The 24,342-nt window shown below is 42.1% G+C and overlaps 1 protein-coding gene and 2 long non-coding RNA genes across 13 annotated transcripts in view; 1 reads left to right on the top strand and 2 right to left on the bottom strand.

The window, feature by feature from the left end:
• The window catches only part of macf1b (microtubule actin crosslinking factor 1b), a 45,353-nt gene that overhangs the window by 14,921 nt on the left and 6,090 nt on the right, over positions 1-24,342 (top strand). For 2 of the 11 annotated variants that reach the window (XM_061776184.1, XM_061776190.1), the window contains exons 6-32: positions 5,974-6,668; positions 6,879-6,935; positions 7,055-7,225; positions 7,832-7,998; positions 8,085-8,244; positions 8,322-8,406; positions 8,817-9,061; positions 13,566-13,685; positions 15,206-15,313; positions 15,394-15,612; positions 16,981-17,184; positions 17,925-18,156; positions 18,293-18,519; positions 18,598-18,720; positions 18,795-18,896; positions 19,019-19,120; positions 19,267-19,431; positions 19,547-19,702; positions 20,032-20,229; positions 21,542-21,670; positions 21,753-21,923; positions 21,998-22,153; positions 22,251-22,457; positions 22,557-22,918; positions 23,006-23,165; positions 23,593-23,787; positions 24,052-24,177. In XM_061776184.1, the coding sequence (XP_061632168.1) occupies positions 6,054-6,668; positions 6,879-6,935; positions 7,055-7,225; positions 7,832-7,998; positions 8,085-8,244; positions 8,322-8,406; positions 8,817-9,061; positions 13,566-13,685; positions 15,206-15,313; positions 15,394-15,612; positions 16,981-17,184; positions 17,925-18,156; positions 18,293-18,519; positions 18,598-18,720; positions 18,795-18,896; positions 19,019-19,120; positions 19,267-19,431; positions 19,547-19,702; positions 20,032-20,229; positions 21,542-21,670; positions 21,753-21,923; positions 21,998-22,153; positions 22,251-22,457; positions 22,557-22,918; positions 23,006-23,165; positions 23,593-23,787; positions 24,052-24,177 (4,962 nt within the window). In that variant the 5' untranslated portion in view covers positions 5,974-6,053. Of the gene's footprint in view, positions 1-3,201; positions 3,504-5,408; positions 5,558-5,973; positions 6,669-6,878; positions 6,936-7,054; positions 7,226-7,420; positions 7,545-7,831; positions 7,999-8,084; positions 8,245-8,321; positions 8,407-8,816; positions 9,062-13,565; positions 13,686-15,205; positions 15,314-15,393; positions 15,613-16,980; positions 17,185-17,924; positions 18,157-18,292; positions 18,520-18,597; positions 18,721-18,794; positions 18,897-19,018; positions 19,121-19,266; positions 19,432-19,546; positions 19,703-20,031; positions 20,230-21,541; positions 21,671-21,752; positions 21,924-21,997; positions 22,154-22,250; positions 22,458-22,556; positions 22,919-23,005; positions 23,166-23,592; positions 23,788-24,051; positions 24,178-24,342 lie in introns of those variants that run through there. The other 9 variants (XM_061776192.1, XM_061776193.1, XM_061776187.1 and 6 more) reach the window with 8 other exon arrangements.
• Positions 6,786-8,986, bottom strand: LOC133479344 (uncharacterized). Its single transcript, XR_009788924.1, has 5 exons — positions 8,786-8,986; positions 8,273-8,352; positions 8,111-8,197; positions 7,489-7,513; positions 6,786-7,407 (listed from the first exon to the last, which is right to left on the bottom strand). It is a non-coding gene; the product is annotated as an uncharacterized LOC133479344 (long non-coding RNA).
• Positions 18,778-20,722, bottom strand: LOC133479343 (uncharacterized). Its single transcript, XR_009788923.1, has 3 exons — positions 20,590-20,722; positions 19,490-19,636; positions 18,778-19,417 (listed from the first exon to the last, which is right to left on the bottom strand). It is a non-coding gene; the product is annotated as an uncharacterized LOC133479343 (long non-coding RNA).

Genomic DNA, 24,342 nt, shown 5'->3' on the forward strand with positions numbered 1-24,342 from the left:
AGTAATCCATACATAAAAAGAAAGTAGAACAAATAATATCGGATATTTGTGTGAAAGTTGTGTGTAATAATGTGAAATGACACAGGGAAAAAGTAATGAACACGCCAACTAGTATTTATTTAATACTTTGTACAAAAGCCTTTGTTTGCAATGGCAGCTTCAAGAGGCCTCCTGTATGGAGAAACTAGTCGCATGTTACTCACTTTCACGTTTACGTACACGCAAAAACGCACGCACACACACACAGTTGCCTTCATGGATCACATTCGACATCCAGCTATCTATCAGTTAAGATTAGAGAAGTTTACTGAGAATGGTGTGCTTGTTTATGTTTAGGTACTTACTGTACTGTGTTGACATGTCAAGTGTACACTAAGTTGCTGGTTTAATGTGGCTTCAACTACACTAATATTTAAGTTAATTAGGCATACATGTGTTTAAGTAGATACTGTACATAAATTATGATGGTATAATTGTACCTCACTAAATTAGTCAAAAAGACTAAAACACTGTAGTTAGCCCATTGTGTTTAGGTTTAAATTTTATGTCATCACCCCAACCATTGAGAATCTTGCACATAAACACTCTCTGTCTTAAAACTGTGGTTTCCCTTGGCATATTACGCATCCCAAATAGACCTCGTGTACACACAATTTAGAAACAATCCTAGACATGGGGGTCATGGATCTCTCAGCCCATTGTCCTCTCTTTTTTGGACGCCTAATGATGCTTTTTGTGTTCTGTGGCGTTCTTGTCCTCGGAGAAAAGGGGCTTTGTTTTCCTGGAAGATGATAAACATTGTTTTTTATTTTTCTTTACTTATCATGTCAAGTATATTTATTTCCATAGAACTTTGAGTCTTTCTTAAATAGGGTGTCAAGTCCTCTGGCCCTGGGTGCAAAACACTCAAACATAGCATATGCCTATGATATGGTTGAGCCCCAAGTGGCTAAACCCTCATCCAAACCATGACTGTAATTTCCAGTATCCAGGCAGCCCGACACGGCCCAGATAACCCAGCTGGGAAGTACCAATGCCTTTCATTCAGTTTTCTTTGAAGCAACCTCTTTGGGTGATAAATTAGTTTGCGTGAATAGTCCTTCTGGTTTGACCCGAAGAATGAACCCCCTTTTTATGTCTTATGAGCAGGGCTAATTACCATGTTCTGGGGGAGGACTCCGTGAGGTCTTATTTAATTGAATTTGAAGACAACAGCATAATTTAAGATTGCACAGGTGTGGCAAAACAATCCTGTACAATTATTCTTTGTTTTTAGACTCCGGTCTTTAGTCCAAAGAGAACTGCTTTTCATTCAGGCCTTATTTTATTGTACACCACTTATCCTATGGTTCAAGAATCTCATTAAAAACCCAAAATACATGAATTCACTAAGTGACCCAAAGAAACAGTTTGTTCTGTGCATCATTTGCAGCCAAATGATCAATGTTATCTGATGTGTCATTCCCTGTAGAATGCACACCAGTATGGGGTGTTTGTAGTTTCTTTCAATTCATGTGAGGAACTTTTCTTCAGCTCTACCCAGGGGTTGAATAACATCACACCACAGGGGTCATTCATTCCATTTCCCTTTCAATGGCCCATGTGACTTGGTCCGTGTCTCTTTTGGTAATTAGATATAACATTTGGAGACAGACATTAAAAATCGAAAAATGACTGGTTGTTTGATTTTTGTTTTAAAATACTAAAACCAAAATTCAAATGCAGCCTGATTTTATGATTTGTTGTCTGGAACGAGGAAGAAAAACTCGAATTACGGTTAGATTTTTAATTTTCATCTCTAAAACGAAAATAGCACGGGACAGAAATCGAAAAATGGCCTGTATATTGCAGTTTTATAATAAATTACATTATATAAAATATAAAATACACATTTATGTACCGAATTACATTAAAAACCCTTTTAAAAAAGTTACATTTGTTTTAAACAGAATGATAAGTTGGCTTTAACCAACAAAAATTCAACTCACTGACCTTGTGAAGTGGATGTATGCGTGTCTGGTAATTGGAATTGCTAAGTAGGATAGAGTGTGGGTGTGTGCACGGTGCAAGCATGCACGCATTAGTTGGAACAGTTGATTTGGTTCAGTATTTGGCTGGCTGGTGAAATACAGAGGCAAGAAAATAACAATTCTGGGCATATAACGTCTAGGAAGTGACTGATGTGCACGCTTCTGGTCTGCTTATGCACCCTTGCACAGAACTCAATTTCATATATTTACAGTAAGAATGTTAGCAAATGTCACGATTTGCTCAAAACATCCAACAATGGTAACGTGAACTGTTGCAGTAAACTTGGATTAATAGTTCCTAGACAAATATTGTGGCATCGTGTAACGAGACATGATATAATTTCACAATTTGGGTCATTTCTTTGTTTTTCAAGGCCGAAAGCAGAGAAAACGCTCATCTTGTTGTTCTCTATGTCGTGTTCTTTCTTCCTGGGCCAGGATTACAATGGCTGGAAGTCAGTTGAAACGTAATCTGAGATGTTGTACTGTGCCTTTCTTGCTGCTGAGGAGACTGCTGCACTGACTCTGAAGGGAGAATGACCAATGCAAGGGGGTTGGGTTGATTGTATGAGTGGGTGGGTATCAGAGTGGGTGTAGGTCTCTTCTTTTGTAGCCTGCAATTCTCTCCTTCGCCACCAAAAGGGGGAATGGGCTGAGGCAGCTGTCACTTAACATGTGAATGTTTTGAGGGCAGCCCGGGGACCTTTAGAAAACATTTCTTTTTTTGCCCACGCCCCCACCCCTGGCCGCCTACCCACTCAAAATGCACCGGCAGGGAGTTTTTAAGCCACATTCAGATCTCAGAGGAGGGGCTTTTTTTGGATGAAAAGAGGGAGACTGTGTGAGGAAACCCCAAGGAAAGATTATAGGGGGCACTTTGCCATCCAGCTGCCTTGTACAGGAGCAACCTGAGCAGTGTCAGAGCTGGTGAGAATGATATCGTCCTGTTGTTAAAGGGATCTGTCAGAGTCTGACCTCCATGGATGAGCTGCTCTTGGCAGGGAACTGTGGGAGTTCATCTGAGTCGTTGGAATACATTGTCTCCATCTAGGCGCACTATCCCATCAGCGGTGTTAACAAGGAAGGAATTCCTCTATCGCAGCTCCCACAACAAAGAAGAAAGGGAGAGGAGCAGAGCCGGTGGGAGGAGAAGTGAGCTGAGGGGAGGGGTGCACTGTGAGGGGAAAGGAGGAGGACATTGTTTCCCTGTGGCTGTGGGCAACGGAAAAGCATGAGTTGCAGGACATGTGCCTGGTTGTGTTTAGAAAGTGTGTTTGTAGGTGAGCAAGTGTAAATGAGTGGAAGCGATTGAGTGTGTATTCAAGAGAGCATGGATGTGTTTGTGTGTGCAGTCTTCAGTTCGGGATGTTGGAACTGGGAGCCCACTCAAAGGATGCTCAGACAAAGCTTTTTTTTCTTTCCTGTTTGAATGCTGAATGGGGACAGGCTGGATTCCTTTACTCATGCTGTTGGGTAAGTGTAGTTCACATAATCCCAAACCGCCAAAACTCCCAGTATTAAACAAAAATTGTGTTTGGACGTTGCTGGCCAGTGCTTGAACTAGGAATCGACATGATAATGAAGGAATTGGTACTGTATTTTATATTCTGAATAAGAGAATATAAAATATGGGATGATAATAATAATAATAAGAAGAAGCGATTACTCTGAACAGACATTGCAAAATTCCTGTAAAAACATGAATTTTTTTCTCGAGCCTTTTGATCTTGAGCTAAATCAGTCCCGATTAACATTTGAACACTGCTGACCCATTTGGTAACCATATTATATATAACTTTGGACCTGTGACTTTGTAGGCTACAATATCCATCCTATTTTGTCATATGAGTCTCAGGGGTAAATGATTAGCTTCTATGCATATTCAGGGACCACTAAAATGATGACTATTTTAATACATCACTTAACGGAGTGTCAAAACAACATAGTGCTCTATTGCTGTGATTGATGATTATTACTCTGCTGCTAATTACAAATATCCTCAATAATGTGGCTGTTGCATCATGTAAATGTATTACTTTCAGACAAAATACAGTAAAATTATAGATATAGGTATATAATGATGTTAAGCACTTACCTTATTATTATTATTATCAGAATCAGAATCAGAATCAGAATCAGAATCATCTTTATTTGCCAAGTATGTCCAAAACACACAAGGAATTTGTCTCCGGTAGTTGGAGCCGCTCTAGTACAACAGACAGTCAATTTACAGAACACTATTTATTATTAATATCATCAATTTAATGTTTTATGATTGTGCTTATTTTAATTATTATGATTATTTTATTAACACAAAAATATTGTCTATTGTCTTTACCAAAAGATCAGATTTTCTAGTTAATTAATTTTGGTGTATTCATTTGCCAGAAATAACTGTTGAGAGCTCAGAACTGGCTGGTTTGAATTAAAGGAGATCCATAAAGAGGTTAAGTGATGGGGTGGTTAGGTCCTCGCAAGATAAATTAAATGGATCAGTGGTACTTTGGCTACTAAGTCAAACACAGTTAGTTGTATATTGGATTTTTAGGGTGCTTGTTATAATGTAAGTCAGCACAATGAAAGGCATTTTTGTGTGTGTGTGTATAGTAAATGGATGGATGGATGGATAACTTGACCTCATAATGGTTGGTACAGACCTAAAAAAAATTATATTAGCATAGGGTGAAGTTTACATACAGTGTATCACTATACAGTATATTGATGAATCTGTTCCTATAACTTAATGAACAGTTCTGTTAGATCACTGTGGAGCCGATGGTAATTTAGCAAATGGCTACATGTGGCAATAAAAGATGACACACCCTTACTCTTGAATTGTTAACCCATGTGGACATGGCCACAGTTACTCTGTGCCCCACGAGACTCACTGGTGGGCAGTGATGTGAGCTAACTGGGTAATCATTGATCCAGAGGCTGGGGCTTTGTCTGGGACCACTCTCTGATCTGACTTAGTACTCCCCTGTGTATTTCTTGACCGCATCTTCTGCCTGGTGAGACACACAGTACATGATAGGTAATTACTAATGCACATGAAGGCATCATATTTAGACTCTCATTTAGGTAAAAGCCATGTCCTCTACAGTAGAATGTATGTGGTTACATACTGTATTTGTGAGAAAAATGACAATCAAATTTGTTGTGGTAGTCAATGATTCCTTATTTTCCATGGCTATAAACTCTTTGGGTCCCAAAAGTGGTTAAATGAACAAATACTAAAAGTATGAACCACAGACTGCCAAACAGTTAATTCCCCTATATGTTTCTGTTTGATTAGCCAACCATCTGTTTATCTTTTTGTTGATGCAACCACCATGTTGCAGACCTTCTTCGGTCAGCAAGCATGAATAAGGTGACCTCAAGCATTCTGAATTGAGACAACCCCAGAGGGAGGACCCTGTTGCACAAGGAACCTTTCCTGTGATTGCCTGATGGGCTCACCTCAACTCCTTTATAGTATAGATCAACATAAGAGCATTCACCCTTAAACACTCTTCAAAACAATGAAGGTATGGCATGGAGCAAACAAACAGCTATGTTTCTTATGGTCCTCTTACAATTACTTGCAAATTTCAGTCAAAGATATGTCGATGCCATTAAGAATGGTGCAACAATATTGGTCCCTTGGACTTGGCTGAGTGAATTAAGTTGGATCATTGCCACTGGTTCGTCATGCCAACAGTGGGATCCTTGAAAAGCCTGTCACATAGATTTGTAAACCCATAATATTTTAGTTGGTGATGTGAGATTGAGTATGTGTGTATGCGGTCTAATTGAAAACAAAGGCACAGCAAAAATCAGAGCCAAGTGTCACAGCTAGGGTTCCCTCTGGACAAGAAAGGCGCTGGTTTCATTTTAGCTGTGACATGTAGAGCGATGGGGAAAAAAAAAAAATTTGCATGATGATTCATTTCTTTTATTTTAGGTAGCTAAAGGAGATTCCACATGCATGGCGGAAGGCACTTACCTCAATTATTACCTCACTGGCCTCTGGGTTGAAAGACTATGGGTAACCTCATAAGCCGGCCCAGCTGCCTGGGCCACAAGTCCAAGCACGTGCGGTCGGATGAGGCCTTCCTGACGGAGTGCTACCAACGGCGAAAAGAGTGTCTGCCTCCTCAACATGGGCACGATAAGAACAAGGACAGTGTGGCGGAGGCAGAAAAGGAGGCACAAGAACTTCATCACAAGCGAGAAGAAGGAGCTCATACACCAGTTTCTGACAAACCTCTCCACAGCTCCCCCGCCTCCACAATCAGGAGTACTAGTACTTTGGATAATGCCTGGCACAGTACCCCCTCTCCTATAAAAACATCACGCAATGGGACACTAACGAGAAGAACCATGCCCCCAGAGTTTTCTAGATCTCCCTTGGCTTACCCTGACAAGACTGCTGTGGAGAGAAGAGCAAGCTTTCAGAGGAGAGACTCCAGAGAAGGGAGTCCCTGGTCCTGGAAGACTGTGGCATCACGGGAAGTGACAGAAGTGACAGAGGTGACAGAAACTATAGTGACTGAGATCGTGGAAGTGACAGAGTATCCAACGGGAGATAAGGGGGGTGACCCCATAATCACAAGAACTGTTCGAGTACTGAATGGAGTTGCCCAGGAACTTGCTGAGGTTGATACAAAAAAAATAACTTTTTACCATATCAAATCACTTTATTCCATCAATTTCATCCCTGTTTTTCTCACTTAAATTAACATTCTGTCTTTTAGAACAATGCTTGGTCTCAAAGATTGTCATTGCTCTAATGTTCAAAAACTGCGTCTAACTACAACTTTTATTAAAAAAAAAAAAAAAAGTGATGAAACTTTGTTCACTTCACAGCTCCAAAGTGATGGACACTCAAGCTCAGACCAAGATTCCTGCGTGGCTAAATGGAGGGTATGTTTTATTCTCAACGCTGTTACCATTTTACACTAACAACATTTATTACATTTTCCGGCCTTCCATTCATTTAATTGAATTGATGTGGTCAATATAATGTGATGGTCTTCCTAAAGGAAACTAAGTCTACGTTGCCTCTGCGAAACATATCTACTGATTCTGAGACGTTCCTTCAAAGTCTGGAAGCCTTACTGACATGGGTGTGTGAAATAGAAGAGCTCACAGAAAATCAGAAACCTCCATCTTCAGAGGTCAAAGTGGTGAAAGCACAGCTTCAAGAGCAAAGGGTTTGTTTCTTATGACCTCATTTTACACTCCATAATCATATTAGATTACCTACAGTAGTGAAATACACCAAAATAGGCATGCTGCAGAAAGGTGTAGCAAGGTCAGATCCCTTCTCTGGTCAGGGGTGAATGGGCAGAGTTTGTGTCCACAATGGCCCCTTGTATGTTTTAGTGGCCATTTCCTGGGAACAAAGCAGGCAGGTTTCTCACCTTTCCGCTGTAACCTCAGCTATTGTGAGCGCGTCCAATGAGGTGAAACCTACTTGGCAATAAAAATCATCTTGACACCTGAGGAGGGTACAGGCAGAGTGATACAAAGGTAGGTTAAAAAAAAGAAAAGAAACATGGAATGGCTTTCTAGATGAGTGATCAGAAATAATGCCTAATGCATAATAATTTGATATGGGCCTCTGGACCCCCTCCCCAGGGAAATTAATTTATTAAATTAAACACAGTAAATGTCTACAGTAAGATTTCCATGTTTACCTTTGTCGTGTGCATGCCTATGAGCTAAATTGTTGTTGACACAAATAATCTTTACCACTTGACTTTTTCACTTCCTTTTGGTATAGTCATAAATCATTAACCGAGCATAATATTTTTTAGCTCCTGCAGCGCCTCCTTACAGATCGACGGAAAAGTATGCATACTATGATGTTAGAGGGTCCTCGGCTAGTGGAGGCCCACCCAGGAGAGGAGGGGGAGCAGGCCAGGATCAAGCTCTGTGCTCTCAAACAGAAGTGGGAGTCCATACAGCGGGAGGCGGAACAAAGGTCAACCACTTTTACAGGCAATGTCACACTTTAACACGTACATTTCAGTACATCTTATTTACTGTTTAACTATTTTTGTTTTGCAGGAGGGACAGTTTGGAGGGCATTTTACCTAGGGCTCAGATTTTCCAGGAAGGCGTAGACAATCTGCAGCAGTGGCTCATATCTGTAGAGCAGGCCCTTGCTGAACTGCGTAATGCTGAAAGAGTGATGCTGCATCTTTCTGAGGCCACAGACACGGCTAAGGTAGGAAATGTATAACTTTTCTACATACTGTATTTTTCAGTTGAAGTAGAACTTGACATGCAGTCATTTCTTGTCAGGCTGTCACTGATGAGATCCAGGTTAAAACTGCTGACCTTGCAAAAGTTCAGAAAACAGGTCTTGAGCTCATGGAAGTGATCTCAGGTAATAATTTATAACACCCATCCAAGAAGTCATTAGGATTTGATGAAGATATACATGAACCGAAGGTAACATTTCCCCTCCAGGTGTGTTGACATAACAACAGAAGGCAACACGAGGCCGGTTAATATGAGCCACTTACTGTAAATAGTCCGTTGTCATTAAAGCAAAGATGTAACAATCAACACAGGCATGTCTAGTTCATTCAACCCCTCCTTCCAATATACACCTCTCTGCAGTTTAGTAAATAAATGCCCTCAGTCACTATTAGAGGAACTACAGTAATTCATACAAGAGATTTCACGCAAATGTCTGTATTAGTCACAGCGACAGCATTGATTGTCTCACATGAACATTCCAAACTAAGATATGTTTTTCTTACCCAATGTTCGTTGCTGTGACTGTGATTTCAGTGGAGGAGGAACAACAGGTGCAGGACAAATTAGATGCTCTTCGTATCCGATGCTCCGTGCTAAATCTGAGTAGTCTGGATGTGCTCCAAAGGCTGGAGCAGGCTCTGGAGGCCTCCAGTCGCTGTACATCCAGCCAGGAGGACCTCCACCTGTGGCTGGGCCGCATTGAGAGGGAACTCTTGGGTGCAGCAGGTGCACAGACACATGCCGGAGATGCAGTCCTATGTGCAGCTGAAAGACAGAGGGTAAGATCAAGGGTTGAAATAATTGTATTCTAAAATATCCAAGTTACCATATTTTCACGACCATAGGGTGCACCGTATTAAAAGGCATAGTCTCAGTTACGGGGTCTATTTCTGTATTTAACAGATACATAAGGCGAACCGTATTATTGGGTGCCAGCATGGTAAAACATACGCTAGCTTAAAACATACGGTACCATGCATGCACGCTAAAACAATGTCTTTAAAAAGGCAGCGGGAGCAAAACTGAGTTCGGTTGTACTTTATTGAAGTATTTAACAATGTACTGACGTTATTTTTTGATCAATCCTCATCCACAAATCCATCAAAGTCCTCATGTTCTGTATCCGAAATGAACAGCTGGGCAAGTTCTCCATCAAACACGCCAGGTTCCCTCTCGTCATTGTCAGAGTCAGTCTTGTTGCCGGGGGCTGTTCAGCAATAATGCCAGCTTCCGCGAAAGCTTGGACAACAGTCAAAGCAGATACCTTGGCCCAAGCATCCACAATCCATTCACATATGGTGGCATAACTCGCCCGGCGTAGCCTCCCAGTCTTCGTAGACATCCGGTCTCTTTACGTACACCTCACTCAGCCACTCTCTCATTTTCTCCTCGTCCATCCAGCGCTTTTGATTGGCCTTAACGATGACTTCGGCTGGAAACTTTTCTTTTGGCAGTATCTTCCTCTTAAAAATCACCATAGGTGGCAGTTTCTGTCCATTACCATGGCAACCAAGCACAACAGTAAAAGCCGACTTCTCGTGCCCCGTTGTGCGTATCGCTACCGTGGTGGTCCCCTTCTTCTCTACAGTGTGGTTCACCGGGATGTCGAAAGTGAGCGGAACCTCGTCCATTTTGGTGATGTGGTGGGGCTGGATGTGTTTGTCAGCAATCTTTTTACTGCAGTAGGAGCGGAAGATAGCCAGCTTTTCCTTGTACTCCGGCGGAAGTTGCTGAGCCACGGTAGTCCTTGCACGGATGGATAGATGGCGCCGTTTCATAAAACGAAAGCACCAAGACAGACCTCCTTGAAAATGTTCGATTTTCATTTCTTCTGCAAGCGTTATTGCCCTCAGTCGAATGGTGACAGTAGGCGCCGTCAACCTGCAGGGCGCTGTTGGAAATTCAGCTACTGTGGGTCGAAGTCGAAGTCAAAGAAGAAGAAGAAGAGGTGGAAAGCGGGTTCTTCGGCAGAAAGAGAAGAGGAAAACACAGAGCCTAGAACTGAATGTGGGGACTTTGAATGTTGGGACTATGACAGGAAAATCTCGGGAGTTGGTTGACATGATGAATAGGAGAAAGGTTGATATATTGTGTGTCCAGGAGACCAGGTGGAAAGGCAGTAAGGCTAGAAGTTTAGGGGCAGGGTTTAAATTATTTTACCATGGTGTAGATGGGAAGAGAAATGGAGTCGGGGTTATTTTAAAAGAAGAGTTGGCTAAGAATATCTTGGAGGTGAAAAGAGTATCAGATCGAGTGATGAGGCTGAAATTTGAAATTGAGGGTGTTATGTGTAATGTGATTAGTGGCTATGCCCCACAGGTAGGATGTGACCTAGAGGTGAAAGAGAAATTCTGGAAGGAGCTAGATGATGTAGTTCTGAGCATCCCCGACAGAGAGAGAGTCGTAATTGGTCCAGATTGTAATGGACATGTTGGTGAAGGTAATAGGGGTGATGAAGAAGTGATGGGTAAGTACGGCATCCAGGAAAGGAACTTGGAGGGACAGATGGTGGTAGACTTTGCAACAAGGATGCAAATGGCTGTAGTGAACACTTTTTTCCAGAAGAGGCACGAACATAGGCTGACCTACAAGAGCGGACGTAGAAGCACACAGGTGGATTACATCTTGTGCAGACGATGTAATCTGAAGGAGGTTACCAACTGTAAGGTAGTGGTAGGGGAGAGTGTGGCTAGACAGCATAGGATGGTGGTGTGTAAGATGACTCTGGTGGTGGGGAGGAAAATTAGGAAGACAAAGGCAGAGAACAGAACCATGTGGTGGAAGCTGAGACAGGACGAGTGTTGTGCAGCTTTTCGGGAAGAGGTGATACAGGCTCTCGGTGGACGGGAAGAGCTTCCAGAAGACTGGACCACTGCAGCCAAGGTGATCAGAGAAGCAGGCAGGAGAGTACTTGGTGTATCTTCTGGCAGGAAAGGAGAGAAGGAGACTTGGTGGTGGAACCTCACAGTACAGGAAATCATACAAGGAAAACGGTTAGCTAAGAAGAAGTGGGACACTGAGAGGACCGAGGAGAGGCGAAAGGAATACATTGAGATGCGACACAGGGCAAAGGTAGAGGTGGCAAAGGCAAAACAAGAGGCATATGATGACATGTATGGCATGTTGGACACTAAAGAAGGAGAAAAGGATCTATACAGGCTGGCCAGACAGAGGGATAGAGATGGGAAGGATGTGCAGCAGGTTAGGGTGATTAAGGATAGAGATGGAAATATGTTGACTGGTGCCAGCAGTGTGCTAGGTAGATGGAAAGAATACTTCAAGGAGTTGATGAATGAGGAAAATGATAGAGAAGGGAGAGTAGAAGAGGCAAGTGTGGTGGACCAGGAAGTGGCAATGATTAGTAAGGGGGAAGTTAGAAAGGCATTAAAGAGAATGAAAAATGGAAAGGCAGTTGGTCCTGATGACATTCCTGTGGAGGTAAGGAAGCATCTAGGAGAGGTGGCTGTGGAGTTTTTGACCAGCTTGTTCAATAGAATTCTAGTGCGTGAGAAGATGCCTGAGGAATGGAGGAAAAGTGTACTGGTGCCCATTTTTAAGAACAAAGGTGATGTGCAGAGCTGTGGCAACTATAGAGGAATAAAGTTGATGAGCCACACAATGAAGTTATGGGAAAGAGTAGTGGAGGCTAGACTCAGGACAGAAGTGAGTATTTGCGAGCAACAGTATGGTTTCATGCCTAGAAAGAGTACCACAGATGCATTATTTGCCTTGAGGATGTTGATGGAAAAGTACAGAGAAGGTCAGAAGGAGCTACATTGTGTCTTTGTAGATCTAGAGAAAGCCTATGACAGAGTACCCAGAGAGGAACTGTGGTACTGCATGCGGAAGTCTGGAGTGGCAGAGAAGTATGTTAGAATAATACAGGACATGTACGAGGGCAGCAGAACAGCGGTGCGGTGTGCTGTCGGTGTGACAGAAGAATTTAAGGTGGACGTGGGACTGCATCAGGGATCAGCCCTGAGCCCCTTCCTTTTTGCAGTGGTGATGGATAGGCTGACAGATGAGGTTAGACTGGAATCCCCGTGGACCATGATGTTTGCAGATGACATTGTGATCTGCAGTGAAAGCAGGGAGCAGCTGGAGGAACAGTTAGAAAGATGGAGGCATGCACTGGAAAGAAGAGGAATGAAGATTAGCCGAAGTAAAACAGAATATATGTGCATGAATGAGAGAGGTGGTGGGGGAAGAATGAGGCTACAGGGAGAAGAGATGGCAAGGGTAGAGGACTTTAAATACTTGGGGTCAACCGTCCAGAGCAAAAGTGAGTGTGGTCAGGAAGTGAAGAAACGGGTCCAAGCAGGTTGGAACGGGTGGAGGAAGGTGTCAGGTGTGTTATGTGACAGAAGAATCTCTGCTAGGATGAAGGGCAAAGTTTATAAAACAGTGGTGAGGCCAGCCATGATGTATGGATTAGAGACAGTGGCACTGAAGAGAAAACAGGAAGCAGAGCTGGAGGTGGCGGAAATGAAGATGTTGAGGTTCGCTCTCGGACTGACCAGGTTGGATAAAATTAGAAATGAGCTCATCAGAGGGACAGCCAAGGTTCGATGTTTTGGAGACAAAGTTAGAGAGAGCAGACTTCAATGGTTTGGACACGTCCAGAGGAGAGAGAGTGAGTATATTGGTAGAAGGATGATGAGGATGGAGCTGCCAGGCAAGAGAGCTAGAGGAAGACCAAAGAGAAGGTTGATGGATGTCGTGAGGGAAGACATGATGGCAGTTGGTGTTCGAGAGGAGGATGCAGGAGATAGGCTCTCATGGAAAAGGATGACGCGCTGTGGCGACCCCTAACGGGACAAGCCGAAAGGAAAAGAAGAAGAATGGTGACAGTAGAGACGCTTCTCCCGGCTGTTCTTTGGTCATTAATCCATTGCTCGAGTTGGTCTTCTAACTCCGGCCACCTCGCCTTGTTTCCGCGGAAACTTCTTGACTTGGCGAAGCTTGTTTTCCTGCTTCTTCCACTTGCGAACCATGGATTTGTTGATCTTGAATTCTCTCGCAGATGCTCGATTCCAATGTTCCTCCGCGTGACTGATAGCTTGCAGTTTAAAGTGTGCTTCGTAAGAGTCTCTTCGTTGGTGCCATTTTCGGGGGTCCTTAGCCAAACCGATGTTGATTTGCACAATGCACATACCGTCGCTATATACCTACTGCTTGTATATCTTTTTTTCTGTGCACTGCATAATCTTGACTAAATTGTCAAATATACAGTATGTATAATTGGTGATTTTATAAATGCTATTCCACTTTATGTTTTAATAGATGGAACAGGCAGTGGTGAAAGAGGTGGCTTGGTTTAAGGATGCAGCACTAAGGCTTGAAAAGCTGAAAATTCTTCACCTGGATCCACAGCTCATATCAGAACAACTCAATGAGCAGAAGGTTGTGCACAATGAACAATAAGTAACCATGACATTTGTAATGTGTGTGATTTGTTTTAAAGAGGCACTAAACAGGCCCACAAAATGGCATGTAAATTTGACACACCACAGAGAAGAGTAATGTTGACAAGCTTACCAAATTTGAATACAAAAAAAAAATCGCTACATATATAAAATCAGGTTCCAATACTTGAATAATAAGGGCCACCTCTCAGCTCTCAGACGCTGTGTGCGTCTAGAATGGATGCGCCAAAGAGGAATCAAACATACTGAGAGGGTCATAGCTTCTCAGAATCAGAATCATCTTTATTTGCCAAGTATGTCCAAAACACACAAGGAATTTGTCTCTAGTAGTTGGAGCCGCTCTAGTACAACAGACAGTCAATTTACAGGACACTTTGGAGACATACAGACATTGACAAAAAACAATTGTGCGAAAAGATGCAGATTCCTCTAGCACTTAGAGCAGTTCGAATGACTAATATTGCAATAGTCCGGTGCAATGACCATTGTGCAAAGGGGGCTGAGACTTCAAGGAGTGTATGCGGTTTAAAGTGACGAGTAGCGCGATAATCTGGGACAATGTTGGTTGTGCAAATGTTACAGATACTCCTCAATCAGTGTGCAAATGGAGCAGATGCTACTCTGGCATGAGTGGCCAGTATATGCAAATAGTGCAGCATGGCGAGACAACTACAGTGAGTGCACGAGTAATACAAAATTGGCCCCACAGAAATGTGACAACGAACTCAAGTCAAAAAATTGCCAGCTTGTTGTAATGGAATTATAGGTTAGGTGTTTAAGAAGTTGATCGCAAGAGGGAAGAAGCTGTTGGAATGTCTACTAGTTCTAGTTTGCATTGATCGGTGGCCCCTACCTGAGGGAAGGAGCTGGAAGAGCTGGTGACCGGGGTGCGGAGGGTCCGAGAGGATTTTGCACGCCCTTGTCTTAGTTCTGGCAGCGTGCAAGTCCTCAATGGTGGGTAGGGGGGTACCGACAATCCTTTCAGCAGTTATTTCCTCATTTTTTTGGGAGCTTAAAAAACGTCAGCGAGCTGTTCTGTAAATTGAGGCATCCGGTAAAGACTCATTTTCGGAGTGTTGCCATCGTTAGCTTGCCAACTGCACGCTAGAGTGCTCAATGGGCCTTGTTATGGAAGTTAAGCACAGCTAAGTCACAACTGAGGAACATAGCCAAATGAAATGACATCACTTTGTCCATATATAGTGGGGTAGGGAAGTCGCGCTAGAAAGTATACGCCCCAGCCCAGTGACGTCACGGGGCTGTGTTTTTGTCCCGCCCACAAAATCAGGAAAATTCAAAAGGGAAAAAAGATGCTGAAGCTGTATCTCAATAATTCACCACTATATTGTCATAAGTCTTTGCATATGTTTTCAAACATATTGAATGTATTTAGAAACAAAACACGGATATCTGCTCAGAGCCTCTTTCATGGGGAAATTTAACTTGTTCAGAAACCTCAGAGCACTAACAAATCAGGTGTTTTTTTCTCCTGAATAGATTATGTCAGTTGAGATTCTCCAACACAGATTCAACATTGAGAAAATGGTAAAAATAGCTGAAATCTTGCAAACATACAGTGAGGAAAGTGAAACAAGGAATCTGAAGGTAATCTCTTTATAACGTGATACTTTAGGTGAAAAATTTGTTGTTTTTAAAAAAAAATCTCCTTTCATCTCTCTATGCAGACCCCATTAGATGCCTTACAGGAACAATGCGCCACCACCTCAGCCACTAATTCCCATGGAGTTCTGCAGCTTGAGCATGCTCAGTCACTTCTTGTTCAGTTCTCAGAGGGCCTTGCTGAGGTTTCACCCTGGCTAAAAGAAACACAAATCTTTGTTGGGCAGCTCTCCCTCAGCACAATTAGCTACGAAGCATTCCGTGAACAACAAGACGTTTTACAGGTAAACAAAAAATAAATGCCTTCTCCATATTGTATCATTTCGTCACTCTTTTAGTTCTCTTCAACCAAGAACCCCCCTTACCTAGTATTGTATGTGTTACTACTACTTTTACAGCTACTTTTTCCTGTTATCTAAATATCAAGGGCCTGGTTTTCCAAGATGCCAAATTTTGGGTGTTAAATAGAGAGCTCACTAATCAATTGCGTGCACTGTTGGTGGGCATGTTGCACGTGATCTACTAAGGTTGCAATCATTTTCTACAATGCCAAATAGTGGACGCTAAATTGGATGTCCACTCGCTCTAACAGATGGTGCACGCTGTTGGCAACAGGTGTAAAAGTGGCGGAGACGGCGTTATTTTAGTTTTGCGCTCGAGGTAGCTCCGATGGTTTTCACCATGGAAATTTGGGGAGAGCACCAAAGTGAAAAATAAAGTTTGAAGTGATGCAATTGCAAATGTTAGTGGAAGAGGCAGACAAGCATATTACTGAGTCACAGAAAGTAAATGTATTGCTTGGGGAAGCCAGCGACTGCATAGAAGCCATGTTTTGTTTGATTTGACTTCCCCCGATTGTGTGACAATTGGACGTACAGTATCAGCTCATCCTGTGTAACATGGCGTTCAATACGTGGGAGAGGCACCCATATTTCGGCTCCAACTCAGCCCTAAGATCATTCAGAAGCTCCGAAATTGCATTGCTGAATAGTTGATGGTGTTGAAACGAAACACCTTTGAAGCCAGCCTAACATTGCATCTTCAACGCAAACGACAGGACAACACCTTGGAATTCACAATTAAATGAAAATAAAAGTTGTCCAAAACATGTCAGATCGTATATCGTATGGTCAACTACTATCACACTTCTATCATGAGCTGGCATCATCTGACTAACGTCCAGCTTGACATTCTACTCTCCCCTATCACTACTAATAGTTCCAATAATTAAATATTTTTATTAAACTGTATTATTGTATTTTGAAACAAATGAATTCTAATATACCTACTAAATAATCATGACAATTATTTTTGTAACTAAATTATCAAATATAAAAATACGAACACATTAACTGTGTAATAGATTGAACGTATAAACTGACCAATAGCTACTTGGCTCCTCCAGATATGTTGTGATCATTATTGTTTCTGGCATTTCAGAAATGTTTACACAAGCGTAAAAAATATGTTCCTCCCTTTGCCTCTCATTTTGCCTCCGCCACCTCATCAATGTAATGCAAACCATATTTAAAGACGTAAAATCTGCCATTGGAATTTGTGTGAAGTTTACTAAATCACCTTTAGTATATCAGGCCACAAGAGTTTCAACTCAGTGTTGTTAAACTATTTAATGTTTTTCCTCCATTGCTAAGGTTCTGAGAGAGTCAATTGCCGAACATCGGCCATTGATCTCACGCTTATGCTCCTTGGCAAAACGCCTGTCAGAGCTAAACCCAGTTCAGGGAGAGGGATTTTGTCTAAAAGCTACTGAGGCTGAGGAGCAGCACCGAGCCATCAGAGACTGTGTCAGGGAGACTGCCATTCTACTTGAAGAGTCCTTACCCAGATTCACTCAAGTAAGGTTCTACCTATTGTAAAGAAAGAACATGCCAATGCAGTAATCTGAACACTCAGTGTCATTTTATTTGGAAAAAATTGGCTCATAGTACAAGACAATGGAAAAAATAATGACAAACCAGAGGTTATCTATTCAATGCAAAGATGTGTCACACTGTAGAATTAGTTCCACCAGATACTGATGATACTAATACAGATCTCTAATATGAAAGAATTGCTATTGTATTGTAGCTTTTCCACTCAATTATATTAAATACCATATATAGTTATGCATTTTATTTTTAGATTCAAAATATTTTACTCTTAATTTCGTAGAAAACGAGAGCAATCACTGTTACATCAACAGTAATTTTTGTTAAGATAATAATACCGCCGGCGGCACGGTGAACGACTGGTTAGCAAAGCTGCCTCACTGTTCTGAGGCCCGGGTTCAAATCCGGCCTCACCTGTGTGGAGTTTGCATGTTCTCCCCGTGCCTGCGTGGGTTTTCTCCGGGTACTCCGGTTTCCTCCCACATCCCACAAACATACATGGTAGGTTAATTGAAAAGTATAAATTGTGAGTGCAAATGGTTGTTTTTTTTATATGTGCCTTGCGATTGGCTGGCTGGCGACCAGTTCAGGGTGTACCCCGCCTCTCACCCAGTGTCAGCTGGGATAGGCTCCAGCTCGCCCACGACCCTAGTGACGATAAGCGGTACCGAAAATGGATGGATAATAAGCCATTCTTGTTACTGCAGCTGAATGAGAGGATGGTTCTCCTCAGAGAAAGTCTTGACTGCCTGCACAGTCGCATCCAGACTCCAACATCGCTTCAATGCCTGACCCTGACGATTCAAGAGCAGTTGCATGACAACAAGCACACGCTGTCTGAACTGTCCAAGTTGGAGCTGAGTCTCGCAAGTGTCAAGACACAGGCGCAAGACTTGCTGACTAACACACAGGCGGCAGGGGATACGTCCATTGGCACAGGTAATAAACACTGTGTAAATTTAACTTTTATGTTGCCCTAATCCATATTGTAGTCATCTACTCATCCTACTATTCTACACTCATTGCGTCAGTGCTGCTTATCAAGAAGCTCTTTGCTACATCCTTACAATACTAGCAATCCAGGAGCAAGTCTCCACTCTTTCCCAGCTGCTGGGCGAGACACATGGTCAGGTTCAAGAAAGGGAAAGCTGGTTGCTCAAACTACTGGATCTGTGCATGAAGTTTTGGAGTGATGTTGCTGATGTCACAGCAGCTCTCAATAATGCTCAGCAGGCAGTTTTGGATCTTAATGCAAGTCAGACGGACTTTGAAACAATCCGCCAGAGCTTGGAGACCATGCAGGTTAGCCTGAGAAATCTTAAGCCTCACTATAAAACAAAGTTTGACATAATTATCCGCTTTCATCCTGACACGTAATAGACTCTCAGGGAGGATATTGACACTTTACAAGGAGATCTAGACATGCTTGGTGTTCTCGGAATGGATTTGATGTCAGCATGTGGGGACACAGACAAACCGGATGTCACAAAGAGCCTGGACGAAGTAAGCGATACATAAAATGAATCAGTTGTGATGTTATGAGATGTGAGAACAACAATGTGTTTGATATTTTTAAGCTTTATTGCCTGTGGAACAATTTGAGTAAACTGTGGAATGAATGCCACACAAAGCTGGAGGAGTCCTTGCAAATGGCCTTAGATTATCAAGACACTATGCAGGTGTGTATTGGAATGTGAATCTTTTGTATTGAATAAAGGAGCAAGTTCTAAACATTGTATGTTCATAATTCATGCATCTTTTTTATTGCGTAATTTAGACAGCCTAACCTTTTGTATCTTAGGGACTTTTTGAGTGGTTGAAATCTGCAGAGCTGAGGTCAACTGAAGAGTTCATGGTTGGAACTGATCTGGAATCAGTCGAAGAGCAGCTACATGAACTCAAGGTGAGGATTCATTCTGAGATGACCACTATGGCTACTATATGAGTTCCTCCATATGTTCTGTTTGAGAAAATAATTTTGATTATGCTATTTTTAAATTAATGTACAATATATCACCAGTTCATTAACTCTGCATTTGTTTTCCTCAGGAATTCAAGAGAGAACTTTATCAGAAGAAGATTGAAATAGAAAGCCAAAACCATCGCTTTGTGTGTCGATTGTCTCCAGGCTCAGAGCGTCCATGCTCAGTTTCACCGCTGTGCGACTTTCGACTGCGTTGGGACAGTCTGGAGTCAGAGACTGTCAACAGACAGGTGAGTGTATGGCAATATAGATCGAAATAAAAAATGTGTGTTCTGCCACTATACTTACATTTTCCAGTATTCCAGTCATTATCATGCAGTCCAAGTCTTTCTTTTCTATTTGCAGCATCAACTGGAGTGTGCTCTACTGGGTCTGGGGCAGTTCCAAAACACACTGGATGAGTTGCACACATGGCTTGCCCATACTGCTGAACAACTGCAGGGCAAAAAAATAATCAGCATCGACCTGCAGGCTTGTGAAATAGAGTTGGCCAAACACAAGGTTGGCGATGATATAATAATGATCCTAAATAGTGAAAATGCCTGGAAAAGAAGTAAATAATTGTACACCAAGGGAAAGACGCTGAGGCAAATACCAACAGTAAAACCATATCCCTGAGCCTTTTATGATAAGCAGAAACAAAAGTATGTACTGTACCGTGAAAAAGTTTGATTTTAAAAAGGGTGTCCACAGAAATGTGTAACAACACAGTGCAACTGCTCCCAGTTAATTAACTCTTACCAGGACTGTATAACATTGACACATCAACAAATAAAATCCCATGAATTTCCTTGTGAAAGTAATTATGAAATGTCTCACTTTTCTTACAGGTCTTGCGTAATGATATTATGTCTCACGTTCGCACAATGGAGTCCCTGAACCAGGCAGGCAAGGAGTTGCTGGAGGTTGGGTCTGGGGACTGTGCACATGGTATTCAGTCTCGACTAGACCAATTGAGTGAAAGCTGGGAATTTGTTCGTTGTGAAACTGAACGTTATCAGATGGAGTTAGAGAACAGACTCAGTCAGGTAATGCTGTTCACTTGTAAGTTCACCAGAAGTACCAAAATAAAAGCTTGAGGAAGTCAGTGTTTATAGTGTCAAATAATGAATCCAGGGAAATAGACTCTTGGACATAGATTTATGGTGATAATAACTAGCTGAAATAACAAACACATGAAGAAACTTTACATGACAAGTGTCATGAACGGAACAGAGGATAGGACCCAAAAATGCCCGACTCCAAAACAAATGGACAGTTTCCAAAAAGAGAGGTTTAATAGACGGGCATAGGTCGGTACACATGCAGGCAATCCAAGAAAGGCAACAGAATCCAAAAACATGAGGCAAAGAGGCAAGGTCGATAATCGGAACAGGGTCAAGTCTTACTGTGAGTCTGTGACGTGGAAACAAGGAATGCTGGAAAACGACGACAAGGTACAACGAACTGGCAACGAGAAGGAATGAGACACGAGGTTAAATACAAGGGGTAATTCGGGTGAACGAGGCACAGGTGGTGAAGATGCTCACAGGAGCAGGTGTGTGTGAAACAGGGTGGAAGACAAAACCCGGAACACACACACACACACATGACAGACAAGTACGTTGAGTTTTTATGGCCCTTGCACATATTGGGCCATATTCTCCCGTTCACGCATAAGTCCTTTTTTACAGGCAGGGGCTTGCCTATTTTCCATTTACTGTATATCTGTTAAAAAGGTAAATCACAGTTTAAGTTTGAAAATGCCTCACACCAGCGCATGTGAAGTTGCCAGTCGGGATGTGCGGAGAGCTTCGGCTGGTGGGCTACACTTACATTTTGAAGGGAGAGAGTGTTTTTTCTCTCTATCTCTCTCTGAAATAAAGCTGATAAAAGTAATTTAATCAGTATACTGTGCTTCTGATTCAGAGCATGTTTGGAGGTCCATTAATTCTATTTCCCAGCGTCAATTTCCCTGGATAAGATGTTTTTTATTATTGTTTGACACTACAAACACTGACTTTAACAACAGTATTTAAAATAAATTTTAGGTTGACAATGATTTTTGTAAATGTGCATAAAAGTGACTCTCAAAAATTCACGGCAGTTTTAAAACATTGTTTGAAACTAAATGTGACAAAATGTGTCTGTTATTTTCAGGTTGGGCCGTTTTACAAACGGCACCCCATATAATATGACGCACTCTTGTGGCGAATACAATTGTGAACTTTCAGGCGTATCCAGCCTTCCAGCCAGCTGATTTCTCTGCTGTTTATTATGAGAGCTCCTTTGTTGGGTTGCCAAATATGTGTTGGTGCACGTTTTCTCAAGTGGAATGTATTTTTATGTCTTCTTTTGCAGGTGCAAGATATTACAATGGAGATTCAGGACCTTCTACAGTGGCTGGACAACACAGACATCAGGTTGCCATCTTCCAAATCCATGTGGGGTATGCCGGAATCAACCAGTGAGAGGCTTAATGCTCATTTGGTGAGGCACACAAACTCTTCTAACTCTTAGACATAGCTCAAATTTAACTTCCTACTTTCTTTGTTCTGTTCACTTGCAACAGGAGTTGTGCAATGAGATGGAGTCAAAACTTCACACCTACACAAATGTGAAACATGCCATTCAAAGAATGCTGGAAAGCAAAAATGTAGTGCGGGGATCAAGTACAGAACACAGCCTGTCAATCTTGGAACAAAAATGGTCTTCTGTGTACAACAAAGTTCAAGAGCGCAAGGTTTTTCCGCTCATCAGTTTGCTTTCCATTCCAACTACATCACACAATTAAGTGTTTATTGCTATTTTTTTTAGGCAAAGCTTACAAAAGGCTTGAGTCTGGCTAAGGAATTCCACAGTGATATCCAGGACCTTCTCATAAAGATGACCAAGTGTGAGGAGTCTATTAGACTCTGCACAGCTCCCAGCTTTGTTCTGGACACAGTTTATAACCAACTGCTGGATCATAGAGTAGGTCATTTGAATATACAGCATATTGTTTGATTTTCTACTTTGAGCATGGTGTCATGTAATGCCTCTCTTCTCTGTAATGAATGTATCTGTAAAGACACTGGTGGATGAAGTGAATGGTTATGGTGAGAAGAAGACCACAGTGGAGAGTGCAGGCAGTCGACTTGCAGAGTTTAGCAGGAAAGAGGATTGTGATGTCATTCATAACCTCATCATGACTGTCCAGGATCGCTACAAAAAGCTACAGCAGTGTATTACAGAGAGAGGCAGGCTGCTGGAGGAGGTCAAAATGAATGCCAAACAGGTAGTTTTCTATGTTCAATATCACCATCCATGTACGCGTATACCTTAACTGGGAAACATGACATCACAATTTGAAGTAACATTTGCCTGATACTTTCAGTTTAATGAATCTTGGCGCCTCCTGGTGGACTGGATGTTTGCAGTAGAAGAAACCTTCGACAACCATAAAGAGATTGCGCCGTCACATGAGGAGATTAAACAGCAACTAACTGAGCAGAAGGCACAGTCAGCTCTTAACAACAAACTTTTATATCATGTGTGCATGTTCACGGATCATGTTCATTTTCTTCAGGAGTTCCAGAAAGTGCTGAGATCCAAGAGGCCCATGTATGAGGCGACATTAAAGAGTGGCCGCAAACTTCATGAGAGAGCTCAAAGCAGCCATGACAAACAGCACCTGGAAAACCTCCTGGCTGAATTGAAAGACACGTGGGACACCATCATTGGAAAGTCTACGGAGAGGTCCCATGATCTGTTGTTACTGGCAGGAGAACATGATTTTCTACTAAGTTTTAAAGTTGCTCAGTAAACTTGTTTTTCCTCTTGCAGACAACACAAACTGGAGGAAGCTTTGCTGTTCTCAGGAAGGTTCACAGATGCTCTTCAAGCACTGAATGACTGGCTATATCGAGCTGAACCCCACTTAGCTGAGGATGTCCCTGTTAGTGGAGACAAGGACATGGTCAACAATCTGATAGACAAACACAAGGTATGGCACTAAAACAGAATTGTTCCATTACTATGTTCCTATATCATGTTTCATGTTCTGCAAAGCATACAGGACTGCATTGCTTAGCTACAACACATTCCCAAATGTTTTATGTCTTATGGTGATCAGCAGATCACCACATTTCATTCTATACTTTACTTTTTGACTCTTTAAAATTGTGAGAAATGATTTGGAACTACTGTGCTGTCAGCTCCTGCATTTTCTTTCCAGCCCCGCTGAGTGATTTCTAAAACGATTGGAACTACTGGCTAACACACTTTTATTTATTTCGATAACAATGGGCTTTCAGAATTATTTTCTTTTGTATGTATTATATATGTATACAGTACATGTACTGCACAGTCGTTGTATGTACACTTTGTGTCTCAAATCTCCTAAAGTTCTCCGAATTGTTTTTCTCGCTTAGGCATTCCAAAAGGAGCTGGGGAAGCGAGCAGGCTGCATCAAGACCCTGAAGCGCTCAGTAAAGGACCTGGCCAGGAGCAGCACTGCCGATTCACACTGGCTGCAGGAGCAAATGGATGAACTGGAGGGTCGCTGGGAGGTGGTGTGTAAGCTGTCAGTCGGCAAACAGGACAGGCTTGAGGCTGCTCTTCAACAGGTAGTTCATGCGTAGTATTAATGACGCTGTGGTATGTGAACTAATACTTAAACCTGTGTCACAAGATACTGTAGCTTGAGCTGATTTTCTTTGCAGCACCCAAAAAAAAGTCAGAACAAATTAAGAGTACCCATATTTACAAATTTTTACTTTAGGAAATTTAGGTTGCAAGTAACTTGTCACAATCAAATGTCTTGCTTTGTATGAATGTGTTATAGTTGACAGTATTGCTAACTATCATATCTTAATCTTTGCTCTCATGAGGCTGAGAAATTCGATGGCCTTGTCCACTCTTTCATGGAGCGTCTCACTGAGGTGGAAAGGCTTTTTAAATGCGGAGTCATACCAGATGAAGAGGAAGGTTTGCTTGTCTTTCACAAACAGAATGAGGTAAGGACCATTTACACTTCTATGCAGGAAACATGAGAGAATGTCAAATGTGGGATGAGGTCAGGGCCAGAGATTAGGATTCAATAACAAACTCAAGGGCAGGCATTCGGGCAATGAGGGGGTTCGTCACCCATGATCATATTAGGTCATTGAATAATTTATTAC

Source organism: Phyllopteryx taeniolatus, chromosome 6 (assembly GCF_024500385.1).
Source record: "Phyllopteryx taeniolatus isolate TA_2022b chromosome 6, UOR_Ptae_1.2, whole genome shotgun sequence".
In the NCBI taxonomy this organism is placed as follows: Eukaryota; Metazoa; Chordata; class Actinopteri; order Syngnathiformes; family Syngnathidae; genus Phyllopteryx; species Phyllopteryx taeniolatus.